Source organism: Falco rusticolus, chromosome 1 (genome assembly GCF_015220075.1).
Source record: "Falco rusticolus isolate bFalRus1 chromosome 1, bFalRus1.pri, whole genome shotgun sequence".
Taxonomy (NCBI): Eukaryota; Metazoa; Chordata; class Aves; order Falconiformes; family Falconidae; genus Falco; species Falco rusticolus.
Genome location: NC_051187.1, coordinates 47,331,896 through 47,345,426, shown reverse-complemented (window position 1 = coordinate 47,345,426; position 13,531 = coordinate 47,331,896). Strand labels below are relative to the sequence as shown.

At 38.1% G+C, this 13,531-nt stretch overlaps 1 protein-coding gene across 1 annotated transcript in view; it reads left to right on the top strand.

The window, feature by feature from the left end:
* RXFP1 (relaxin family peptide receptor 1) overlaps positions 1 to 12,821 on the top strand; it is a 31,823-nt gene extending 19,002 nt beyond the window's left edge. The window contains exons 7-17 of the mRNA XM_037400433.1: positions 364 to 435; positions 1,238 to 1,312; positions 1,606 to 1,677; positions 2,659 to 2,730; positions 3,516 to 3,587; positions 4,792 to 4,863; positions 7,247 to 7,315; positions 7,553 to 7,782; positions 8,989 to 9,399; positions 9,941 to 10,159; positions 12,245 to 12,821. Of these exons, the coding sequence (XP_037256330.1) occupies positions 364 to 435; positions 1,238 to 1,312; positions 1,606 to 1,677; positions 2,659 to 2,730; positions 3,516 to 3,587; positions 4,792 to 4,863; positions 7,247 to 7,315; positions 7,553 to 7,782; positions 8,989 to 9,399; positions 9,941 to 10,159; positions 12,245 to 12,546 (1,666 nt within the window). The 3' untranslated portion in view covers positions 12,547 to 12,821. The remainder of the gene's footprint in view (positions 1 to 363; positions 436 to 1,237; positions 1,313 to 1,605; positions 1,678 to 2,658; positions 2,731 to 3,515; positions 3,588 to 4,791; positions 4,864 to 7,246; positions 7,316 to 7,552; positions 7,783 to 8,988; positions 9,400 to 9,940; positions 10,160 to 12,244) is intronic.
* The last annotated feature ends 710 nt before the right edge of the window (positions 12,822 to 13,531 follow it).

Below are 13,531 nucleotides of genomic sequence, written 5' to 3'. Positions count from 1 at the left end.
GTGCTTGGAACTGTTGGATTGCTGTGGAACACTGTTACGTTGTGCTGCTTTGTTTTCACAGAGAATCTATTCAAAGTGTCTTGATCAAAGAATTTTGAAAACTTGCAGGAAAACTTTTTGAAAAGTTGAAAGTCATTATTTTCTCTAAGTTACTCTATTTAGTTTTTTTTAAATTGAGTTCTTCTGAAAGGAAATTAATTCAATGAAAGCCCTGACCTGCTAAGGAGCGGTGCATTCATTTTTTAAGTAGTTTGAATGGACATTTAAAGAAATCCACTTTGAAGTGTGTTACTTTTTATCATCTGTTCAATTAAAGACTGCAGTCAATGACTGATCTGATACATGCTTTGCTGTAATTTGTAGGATAATTGAAAACAATAGGATAAATCGGATCTCTCCATTAACGTTTTACGGACTCAAATCACTTATCCTCCTGTAAGTATGGAATAGGAACCTGAAGTGTTATTTAAAAGAACAAAACAGGAAGGGCAGATATATAAAAACCGTTTTATAATGGCTGTGCTTGCTCGCCACGGCATGCTGGTGGTACACCTGCAGCTCTTCCTTCCCCCCAGGCTGGATGTGCTGGAGAAGGAGGATTCTGGCAGCGGCAGACATGCGATGTCTGGAAAACCACAGGGAGATGGGTGGGAAAAATGGTGAAAAGACATGGTCACTGAGGGGGCACAGCCGTGGCAGCCGCAGCAGTGGGTGCCAGTTGTCCTCCAGGGCGGCGGTGCAGGGGGGTCCCCCAGAGCTCCTGTGCCCCGGCAGCAGCCCAGCCCCCTCCCCAAGACTCTGTCCATAACCTGCCACTGCCCTCTCCAGCCTCAGCGACACGGGACCCTCTTCCCCTGCAGCCAGGGGGGAACCTCCACCCGTATCCCCCTCCCTCCGCCACCCACAGAAGTCACATGTTATGACCGAACCGTCAAAATATTTCTGTTGGCTTGCTATGTCTTATTTAAATAGCAGTGCAGCGAACATCTTGCCTTTACCTGGTAATTAACAAGTTAAGGATAAAATACCGCCCCACAGAACACCACGGGGAAAAAATGTGGAAGTTTAAGAAAATAATACTACCTTCAAGACTATGAGAAATGAATCAAGCTTTGACTGCCTTTTTTTTTTTTTTTCCAAAAGTACAAACATAAAAGACATTATTTTTTTTCTGTAATGTAATTTTTGGCAAATATAGCCAGCTATATACTATTTCTTTTCTTTTTTTTTTTTTCAGAGAGATGATGAATAATTCTCTTGCTCGTTTGCCTGATAAACCTCTGTGCCAATATATGCCAAGACTAAACTGGCTGTAAGTCTACCTTACATCACTAGAAAAGTATTATTGTCTTTGTATATACATACATATGTCTATGTATGTATTCCTTGCCGCTTTTTCCTAACGGGGCGCTGGATGTTACAGAGTGCCTGCTGTGTTGCTGCAGGGTTGATGACCTGAAGTCATCAGTTAACCTGCAGAACTGTTAGATGTATGCTTCTCGCTCCCTGCTGTGCAGTCATGAAGTTCTGGTAGTGTTTTTAATTACCTTAGAATAACTGCCTGAATTTATTTTCAGTGATCGATGTTTTCTTTTTATATCCCAGAGACCTTGAAGGCAACCATATCCATCATGTAAGAAATGTCACTTTCATCTCCTGCAACACTTTAACTGTACTGTAAGTAATAGGATATGCTAGCTAGCAGGAGTGAGCTACGCTTGTGCTGAACAGTCGAGGGATTCATCAAGTTAATATTAAAGGCTTTCTGAGTATCGTGGTTATTTAGATCTTAAGGAGGTTAAATCAACATTCTTGGTTTTAAACAAGCGCCATACAGAATAACCGCTGTTTACATTTATAGCAAAGTTCAGCATTGATAGATGCAACCAAACTTCACTGAAGTGATTTGGACTGATACTAAAACTTAGAAATTTTCATTCTAACTTTTTACTTGAAAAAGGAGGCTAAAATCTCGTTTAAAAAATGCAGCAAACATAAGAGATACATAGCTTGTTTCTTCATGTTAAAGAGTTTGGCTTGTGGATTGGCTGGCTCATCAATTTTAGAATTTTCCCTGAAGTTTCTTTAATGATGAGGTAATCATCTTCAGAAAATCCCTTCCACTTTTTGATAGATTAGTAGGCTCCACCGTACTTGTCACTTGCAATTTTTAACTCGTGTGCGGTACACATATTCTTGGCTTTCTCTTTGGCTTTTAAAATCCAAGTTGTTCATTTAAGGGGCAAAGTCAGTGGCAGGTGAAATAAATATGGGTGAAGGAAGAGTTGCACAGCCATGTGCCTGTGTCTGAGATGTGGTTAGGTCACAAACCTTCCAGCCCACTTAACCTTCCTCCTGCCCTCGGTCAATCTATACCAGCCTCCTGGGGGGGGGGGGGGGGGGGGGGGGGGGGGTGTATATGTGTGTGTGTGTGTATATATATATATATACACGCACAAATGCATGTGTGTATAGGCAACAGAAGTTATTTATCAAATAGTAACATGGTAGGCTTCTAGATCCAATTAGCTTGTTAACTGAATTGGGCAAATATTTGAAGATGCAGAGAAGAGAGAATTTTTAAAGTTTATAAAAGGTTTTCTCCAAAAACAAATAGATGTCAAGAAACAGCAAATTAAGTTTGTTTTATTCTTTCAGGGTGATGAGACGAAATAAAATCAGCTCTTTAAATGAAAACAGCTTTTCTTCTCTCCAGATGTTAGATGAATTGTGAGTAGATTACTTCTCTTTCCTGTACAACAAGTCATATTTTTTTATAATTTATATTACAGTTTTTTATCATAAATACTGTTTCATATAACATGCTCTGGCTCTGGAGATAGCACCCATCATCAGGTTTCTTTCTATATATTTAACAGAGAAGGAATAGTCGATAAAGTACATATTCTGTATCAAAATATCAGGGGGTTTTCTCACAAGATCATTATATTCCGTGAACAGAATAATATTAATTAATCTTACGTCACCACAATCTAGGTGCATGTGTGCCTTCAGGTTTTTTTAGACCAGTTTGCCAGTTTCAGTCAGATGGAGACCTTTACGCCTCAGACCTTTACTCCTCTGTCCAAAGTTATTAGGGTTTATGTTTAGTGAAAATAAGGAGTAAGGTAGAGAGAAGAACTAAGGGACAGATGTGCTGGTTAGCCCACGTGAAAGAATTCCTGTCATGAAACAATATGTTTAATTTATTTCCAAGCTCCTACAACCCAAGTTAAGGGTGTTTTACTTTCTTTGTGACGTGACTGAAATAATACTAAATTAAGTATCTGATGGGATATCTGAACTAACTAGACAAAAAGATCCAATGGATATAGCTTCCCACCTTGTTTTAACAGCATTCTTTTACAGTCCAAATTTCTGATAACCTATATAATAAATAGTATCCTATTTGGTAAATAGAATAAAACTGTGTGTCTTGAAATTGCAAAACTGTTTGGTAAAGTTACTGAGCCTAGTAAGAACTTACTGTATCCTACCTGTGGCTGTTTCTGCAGAGATTTGGCTAGCAACAAGATTGAATCACTTCCTCCCTATATATTTAAGGATCTAAAGGAGCTTTCACAACTGTAAGGATTCTTGATTATTATTATATATAACTGTATATTACTCATTTGATATGATGCTTTTGGTCATGAATGCTGGGAAAGAAAAGAGCACCTTTTTTTGCATCACTTGAGCTCTGCCTAAAAAAATACTTACTCCAAAAGTAATTCTATATAATATTTTGCCTGGAACAGTTTTGTAAAAGATGTGTATTTTCATGTCCCCAAAGTTCAAATTCTACCTTTTTCCAGATCTTGTTAGTATATAAAAATTAGCTATATCATGAGAAGTTTATAAATTGATGGGAATGTTTAATGTGATATCAGGATGTGGCACTAAAAATAGATCATAAACATGTAAGAACATCATACAGATGCCTTGGTTGCAACTGCTTTTTTCCTGCGAAAGAGTTCCAAAAAAGCATAGGATACTATAAAACCAGACATAGTCTTTCTTTTCCCATGACACGTATATCGGCAAATTCTCAAACACTGCTGCTGAAAAGTCCCAGTCTTTCTTGCACAATCTGAAAGAAGCACTAGTGGCAAAATGGGAGATGTCTCTATAGAAGAGAGGAGATAGTATGCGGAATAACTTATTTTTGTGCTTTTTCAGCATCCTTGGGATCCATTGCAATACAGTGGGTTAACCAAGCGTATACCGCTGCATTGGTTGGGTGTGTGCATTTTAGTTACAATATCAAAATGAAACATGAAGCTATAGGGAGAAGAAAAGGGGGTTATTTTGAGAAACCGTTCTGCACACAGTGATAGCATTTAATGCTAATGTCTACTTCTACATTCCACTGCCTCTGTCTCTTGAACTCACACAAATGATTACAAAAAAATAGATTTTAGCAACTAGCAAAATCAATTGTAACTTATTTCTAAATGCATGCAGTTCAGCTAGGTTTTTTTACTTGAAAGACAAGTCCTGGAAGTTTAATAACTAAAAATTTCTACAGTGAAAACCTTCAAGCACCAGGTGGGGGGAGGCAGATGCGTATGTGTACGTGGCAATAGCATGCCTCATCCGACTGCTCTTCCCACTGGCTTACCAAGCTGAATAACACTAAAGGAATGTTACCGTTTGCAGTTGTAACTGCCAATTGTACAAGTCCTTCTTAGAAGGCTGAAAAAGCAAATGGGTTATGTAGTTTGACTTTATTCTTAGAACAAGCTGTAAGGCAGATCTACAAAATGACTCATGTCTGTGTTGTATTTACAGGAACCTTTCTTACAACCCCATCAAGAAAATACAAATAGACCAGTTTGATTTCCTAATTAAACTGAAATCCCTGTAAGTATCAATTTTTTTATATTTTATCTACATTTTCTTTGTGATTATGCACATCTCCTTCAGAAGGACATGATCCAGAATACGTTTTGTAAGAAATTGCCCTTGAAATAGTTTATAGTTATGGTGATGACCCTCAACAATTTGAGCCTGGAAAATAATTACTAGCAATACTCAAATTTTCCTTCCTGAAAATACCAGTTTAATAATTGAAATTTTTCCAAAAAGAGATCATAAATTCAGCTTAGAGAAGGGCATTGTCTTTTCTGTTACTACAGAACAAGACTAATACAACCCTCATTTGACCTTCACAGGGCTTAAGGGTTATGCAAGGTCCAGTTGGGGCTATTAACACCACGGGCAGGTACCATTAGGGTATGTAAAGACAGGAATTATAAAAGGATTTGGTATATGTATAAGTTTGGGGACATGTTTCCGTTCTTACAGTACCTAATGGTAACACCATGGAAAGAACAGTAGAAACCAAGTATGATTCAGCTGCCATATCTGAAGGAGGTGGAACTTCTACAAACCTTTTTGAAGAGTTTAGGGGGAGTCTTTGTGGGTGCACTAACGTAGCAGCTCTAACTTGAATTCTGCCAGGGAGTTCTTTCTAAAACTGGGGGATAGTGCAGTGACAATCTTGCAAATCTGAAATTATCCTGTGGTGGATTTAAGTACCTCTTCACAGCCACTGCACATCTGCAACACCAACCTTGGTAGAGCTGAGTTTTGTTGGTCACCATTTCACAATCATAGAACCATAGAATGGTTTGGGTCAGAAGGGACCTTTAAAGGCCATCTAGTCCAACCCCCCCTGCAATGAGCAGGGACATCTTCAACTGGATCACGTTGCTCAGAGCCCCGTCCAACCTGTCCTGGGATGTTTCCAGGGATGGGGCACCTACCACCCCTCTGGGCAGCCTGTTCTTGTATTTCACTACCTTCATCGTAAAAAAATTTTTCCTTTTAGCTAGTCTAAATCTACCCTTTTTTAGTTTAAAACCATTGCCCCTTGTCTAACCCTTGTCCTATCACAGCAATGGTCTGGAGATCCAAAAGGAGATGTTTCCTTGGATAGGAACGTACCAGGAGTTTATGATTTGACCCTGAGCTGTAGCTAGCAGTGCACATGCTTTTGTGGATCAGTCCAGCTTCCTCACAGTGATTTAGAATCTAGTGGCCAAATTCAACTAAATTTGGTAAATGGCTAATGACCTGAAAAAACTAAATATGTACAAATTTCATGAAAATAAGAAGCTGAGGACAGAAAAGAATAATTAATAACCTCCCCAATCATCAGGCTACAGCATCTACTTATCCGTTATTTAACACCAAAGAACTCACAATTCAGTGACTGTCACCTTCCATGGTTCCAAGTTAAGAAACGTCTTAAATCTTGAGACCGATCTATAAGAAACCGTGTATTTCAGCAGTTTTTATAACATCAGTTGCCTTTTTTCTAGTTTGAAATAGTAAAAGTAGCTGGGGAAAGCACACCCTGAGATTCATTGCAGTGCTTAAATAAAACTTAACATGCTCCCATACTGGGGGCTTTTTTCTTATCTCCAAGAGAAACCACCCACCAGCCCACAGCAACTAACCAGTAAGACTGTTACTTTTCTCGACTTTTGCCTAAATGTGTTCAGAACTCCCATGAATATTGCATTCAAAGCACTGAACAATGAATTCGTATAAGGCTTCCCACAAGGAGAACCAAAGATCTCCAGCCAGTTGCACGTCTAACCAGTGGATTGGAAGAATACAGAAACTGAAGTTCTAGAAGAACTTACAGTTACACTGTACTGATCTAGCACTGCAGGGGAAATAACAGTGCCATTTTCAATATATTTTTGGAAAAATTAAAGTAAGAAATCCCATCCATGCATCACAAGAAAGACAACATTTTCCCTTACATGCCGCCTTCTGTGTCCCGGCTTCCTGCTGCTCCTGACACAATGAAGACTGAATTCCTGCAGAAGCTTGTTTAGCAAAGCACTCCCTGGGATAAAAGACAGAAGAGACATCTAAAATATTACTACTGGAACAAGTTATTGTTTTCCCAGAGATGATGAAAGAACTTCCGTAGAAAAATACTTTGGAAGGGCAACATAATAATCAGAGGTTGCACTGCTGAGAGCACTCAAAAAGCCTTCTTCATGATTTTCGAAGAACAGCAATTCTAATAAACTGCAACGTATATTATTCCAGTTCAGCCTTTATGCAGACTTTCCGTTCAAGTTTAAAAGGAATGACAGATTAGATGCAATTAAAGTTCATCTCTAGTTTCCTATAGTCATAGAAGCACAATTAAATGCTCATGAAGTTTGTTCTTTTACTACTGTGTTCCTATAGCCTTTTACTGAGGGTGTGTTGTTTACAGTAGCTTGGAGGGCATTGAAATTGCAAACATCCAGAGAAGAATGTTCAGACCCCTGAGAAACCTTTCCCACATGTAAGTAGATTATTCCAGCTTGCTTGCTTTGGTCTGAATTTTTAAATTTATGGAATATTGGATAATTGAAAACAAAAGAATATAGAACGTAGCATGCCAGCAGTTGTCAAATTCTGACAATTTTTAACTAATTTTTCTTCTTTCAGAATATGTTTTCTGAGTAGTTACTAGAGAGTTTTGATATTCTGGTAACCAAACTAGAATCACCTCTTGTCTGTTTTTCTTTCTTACAACCAGATATTTTAAGAAATTCCAGTACTGTGGATATGCCCCCCATGTGCGCAGCTGTAAGCCCAATACTGATGGGATTTCCTCCCTGGAGAACCTTTTAGCTAGCATCATACAGAGAGTGTTTGTCTGGGTTGTATCTGCCATCACCTGCTTTGGAAATATTTTTGTTATCTGCATGAGGCCTTACATCAGATCAGAGAACAAGCTCCATGCCATCTCAATAATGTCTCTCTGCTGTGAGTACTCCATGAGTAAAAGTAAAAGAATATTGGTTTAGTCTGCTCATAGCATGTACGATATCTGTTACTGTAATATAGTGACACATTTCCAACACGGAATTAACTGAACTTTCATGCTGTTGTGAATGACAGTACAAAATGCTGTACCTTACGCACCAGGAGGTCTCATCAAATTCTGCCTTTGGCAGCTGGTAAATTCCAAAGGTTTCACATTTGATTTTAATGCTGTGAGTCTTGTGTCAAATTCCCACTTTCTTCAGCAAAAAGAAATAAAATTTTGAAATTTTCAAAGGCCCACAAAGTGAAATTTTACTATGCATTTTTGAGTAAATACTAATTTGCATGTGTAAATACTGTGTTCAAGATAGTTATGCTGTTTTTCACACAATCAAATGTTACTTACACAAATGCAGTCCCTCTTAGCTCCCCAAAATTAAGAATTAGGGGGTTTTATTTTAGTCCTAAAAGCAAGACAAGTTTATGGACAAACTATTTGACAGAATAGCCACTACAATCTTGAGTACCCTATCTCAGTAACAAGTCTATAAGTATTTCACAAATGCAACTAGTAATTGTCAACAGTGAATAAAATGATTGTAATGTTTCCAAATACAGCATGTCAGTGATTTTGAAACATTTCCACTGGAACAATCTGAGCATTATGCAAAACCTCTAGCCAAAATACCCGAGAAGCCTTCAGCTCTGTGTTGACGGTTTCTCTCCCCTTAGAGGTCTTAGAAGACTATGCACTTTAGTTTTGTAAGGTGGACAAACCAAAACTAAACTTTGAACCCAGATGAGACACTCTACTCAAAGCAAATTATCTTAAGCCAAATGTTAGTATCAAAAGGAATAAGACCTAATAAAAAAGGGTTGCAAAAAATATTTCTGTAAATGAAACTCTATCTTTTTCTACCTGCAAACCAATTTTATCTGAGCTTCAAAAAATCAGGTTGGAAACAAGTATGAAAAATAGACCATCAATTTAAATAAAAATAAATAAAATAAAAAAAAGGAGGAATGGAACTGAATTACACTGCCTTAATCATCTCATGATAGCATTCCACCTATAACGTTGATTTCATATCTTTATATTAGCTGTTTATATTAGTATGTTTTATATTAGTATGTTTTCCTGTAGACATATATACACACAGAGAAATTCAAATGTGTAAATAATGATGTTAAGCACTATGTCCACAGGTGCTGATTGTCTGATGGGGATATATTTATTTGTGATTGGAGCTTTTGATCTTAAATATCGCGGAGAATACAACAAGCACGCTCAGTTGTGGATGGACAGCATGCATTGTCAGTTGGTCGGATCACTCGCTATTCTGTCTACAGAGGTGTCAGTCTTACTGTTGACTTACCTGACTTTGGAAAAGTACATCTGCATAGTTTATCCTTTTAGGTTTTTGAAGCCCAGAAAACGCAGGACAATTTCCATTTTGGTACTTATCTGGATAATTGGGTTTGCTGTTGCTTTTATCCCACTGAGCAATAAGGAATATTTCAGGAACTACTATGGCACCAATGGCGTCTGTTTTCCTCTTCACTCAGAACAATCAGAAAGTTTAGGAAGTCAGATTTATTCTGTTGTCATTTTTTTAGGTAAGTTGCATTTCTTCTTTATATATGATTAGAGCTGCAAATGAACTTAATTTTCAAATAAGACAGCTTTGCTGTGATGTTCACACCTGATATTTAGATGCTCCAGTAAAAATCTTTTTCCAGCCTGAGTATTTTACTATATCAGATGGATACTTCCTTATCTTAAAATGCATGAAAGGCTGAAAAAGCAAAAAGAAATTAATGACCATTAAGTTCCTGAATTAATAGACTTTGCCAAAGAATTAGAGCAATGGTAAGACCAGAGGAGAACTAAGGGTTTGGATCAGATGGCAGCCATTTTTTAGGTGTTGACGAATGAAATAAACACCTGAGCAGAGGCAAAAATTTGATGTTAAGGTGAAGACAGACTCAGATTTTCCAGCCACTTAATTCTATAGGACTAGCAGATTTTCCAGCCACTTAATTCTATAGGACTAGCGGTTTACACAAAACATTTTTCTTTACTACCCAACCTGCAAATAGGTGATACGGAATTGCTATTATGCTGTTAAGTTATAACTAATTTTAACTTCTTAAACAGGTGTAAACTTGGCAGCTTTTATCATCATTGTGTTTTCCTATGGGAGTATGTTCTACAGTGTTCACCAAACAGCTATTACGGCTACTGAAATTCGGAATCATATCAAAAAAGAGATGATCCTTGCTAAACGTTTTTTCTTCATTGTATTTACTGATGCACTGTGTTGGATACCCATTTTTATTTTGAAACTCCTTTCTTTACTTCAAGTGGAAATACCAGGTATGTCCTTTCTTTTGTGAGGCTTTCACAGTTTCACAGTTTCAACTGTGTCTGTACGAAGAGTGTTGTTTCTACTTCAGAAGAACAAGAATTGAATCTATTGAACTCTCTTACTGTAAGGACCTTTATGTTATAATCTATATGTATGTACACACAATATAATTAACTATATGGTTTTACCATTGAATTGAACTATATTATTATAACCATCTAAGGTTAGTCACCTTTGATTCAGCCAAAAAAAACCCAAATTCAAATTGTTCAAGTCTGTCTCCACACAATATCTATACAATTTACAAAATGTATTAAAAAACCAAGGCTGAATTGCATTGGCCTTTCTCAACTTACAGCTTTTGCTGGTTCTGTTGCCTAAATATGGCTCAGGACAATAGAGTGTGTCCTGTCTTGATTTAACAATATAATTGCTAACCTGAAATAACTTTCTTTTATAAACTGGTATTTATAGTTGAAACCATTAAGTTATATAAAGCTCTGCTTACCTTCGTTATGCTATCAATATATTCCCATGTAAAAACAGCGTAACCTAAAAGATTAAAAGATGCACCTCATTTTTTTTCCTTCTTCTTGCAATACCAGCACATGCCAGGAAAATAGCCACTTTATGTAGGGCTTGTAAACCCTGCTAGAAAGAACGCGTGAACAGGAGCAGGACCATCAGCAACAGCAGATTCTGATTCAACGTACAGTACATATGTTACAGTACTGGGCTGGCAAGAAAACATTTTAGCTCAGTGGATTTTGTCTTATGTGCTGACCAGAAGTGTTGGGAGTCACCTTTTTAAAGTTTTTACTTACATTTCAGATGTCTGGAAGTTACATTGATTATGTCAAGTATTGTCAGTTATTTTAAGTCTTCTAAAATGTTTCTTCATGAAGTTATCAAACCACCTAAGAAATCTTAAAGAAAATACTGTGAAATGTGGAAGCAGATGTATTCGGAGTCAAGAAACCTTGACAAAATCTTGCTGAACCACAGGGGTGATCTTGAGTTCAGCAAATTAATATTCTTAGATACACCAGATTAAATACTAACTAGTCACTTCATAAAACTAAAGATATGAGAGACAGTCCTCTAAGTTTACAGAAGTTTTAAACTCCATTTGATAGCATTTCTTTTTCTTTGGGGATACACTAGACAGCTTTTGAACTAAGCATCTGCTTGTTTCCAAAAGTGTAGCCAATGGATGGGCATCAATAGGAACGTATTGATGCTGCAACAAAGTTGTAAAGCCGGGGAGGGGCAGAAGCAGGGGGAGAGTGAATTAAGCTTTTTGTGCAACTTGGAACACTTCTATAATTGTTTTATAAATCAAACAGTGCAACTGAGGGCACCCACTAACATCTTCCAGCACTTCATTCCAGTCCCTTTCTCTGCCTGCCCCTCAGGTAACTTACCTCCCAAACAGTAAAGATGAGAAGGGGAAGCTGTAAAAATGCACACAGGCTCTGCTACAGGCAGGGAAGCGGGAAACCCTCAGAGAGGAAGACAGTGTGAACACAGACTTACCAACAGGGCAAGGAGGAAATAGGGAGGATGTATACAGTGCTGTTTGAGAGGGGAAGAATGGAGAAGTCCTGGTGCAGTGGAGAAAATCAGCCTCAGAGGGTATACAGGGACTGAAGGATACTGCTTTGCAGGAGGACAGGACATCGGGGACATCGTTAGGATTGCATGTCACAAGTCAAGGGAAGAAGAAGAGGAACAGAGATCACAGGAAGACATAGGGAGCAAAGTAGAGACAAAAAGGTTCGGGGCAAGAGAACAAGGCCCAGCCAGAACAAGTGTGCCAGGGCTATGGTACAGAAAAGTAGGAGGGATAAATTGAAATACTAGGAAAGTAAAAACTGTCAGGTTTTGCAGGGAGTCCAGAGGGAGGTAAGAGTGCAGTGCAAGTATAACAGTGAGAAGAAAAAAAAAAGTACCTGTTGTGATGTGAGCTCAGCCTAGGAGTATGACCACCCCTCCCAGCAGGAAGCTGTGCTGCATAGGCATCGAGCACTTGCACTAACGGGTACAAATGCTGGAATGCATGTTACAGCTTCCTTTCTTTTTCCCTCCCTAAGGTACCATAACTTCTTGGGTGGTGATTTTTATACTGCCAATAAATAGTGCTTTGAATCCTCTTCTCTACACTTTGACTACACGACCATTCAAAGAAATGATTCATCAGGTTTGGTATAATTACAGACAAAGAAGATCCCAAAGAGGTAAAGGCAGTCAGAAAACATACGGTCCATCATTCATCTGGGTAGAGCTGTGGCCAATGCATGAAATCACGCCAAAAGTAATGAAGCCTGTGCTTTGTACAGACTCCTCTGACGCTTCAGTGACCACACAGTCAACAAGACTAACCTCATACACATAAATACATTTTGAATCTTCATGGTGACACCCGCACTGTTAGCTTCACATCTGTGGGCTTACTGCTTTACAACAATGAGGAAAAATAAGGGAGGTGTGACACCTGGGCTCGTGTGAACCAAAGCAGGAAGAAGAGGGAGCAATGTGTCTGTCTGCAGGTAGAACTAACACAGTAATTTTGCAATCTCACAATGGTACCTGACATCTCCACAACACATCCCAGATAAGAATGAGAAGTCAGTTGTTTGCTTTTTTCCTCACAGAAGCCGCAAGTGTGGAAAAAAGATGAATCGTCATTTAAAACAGAAATGTTTCAAATTCATCTACCTTTTGGGGGCGGGGCAAGGTTATTTTCATTAAACTTTTTTCTTTTAAAGTCCGCATATCAACAGCTGAATTTTTTTAAGAGTTAATTAGTTTCCTCATTAGATTTTTTCTTTCCTCCTCAAAGTTTCTGACTAGCTTTATTTAAGCTGCATCAGCTCTTAAAAGCTTTCTTAGTAGCCCTAAGAAAAATATTTATATTTCATAATCAGATCAGTTTGTCAAAGCCAAACAAGTGAAAATTTTATTCCTAGTAAGAATTTACCAACCAATTCACTCACATAAAGACAATCCTTAAATTGTAATGATCATTGCAATTCAGGCAGAACCTGAACTGTGGGGAAGAGAAAAAAAAAAAAAAAAAAAAAGGTGCATCCCTCCCTGGAAAGGCTGGACTGAGTATCCCAGCACCTTGATGCTGCTCTTTTTCTTGCTGTTTCATAAAGAGCTACCATAAAAGTAGCCTGCAGACTTCAACAGCTTCATTTCAGTCTAAGTTGTCTGTCTCTGTATGTGGAATAACAACAGATGGCCAAATAGAAGGCTATCAGTCTTAACAGGTGTCATGACATCTACGTTTCAGTTCCCTTGTGCATTTGATTGGATGCATTATAGTTAAAATAATTTAAGGACCATGGCCATTCAGCACTTGTTGGAGTATTATT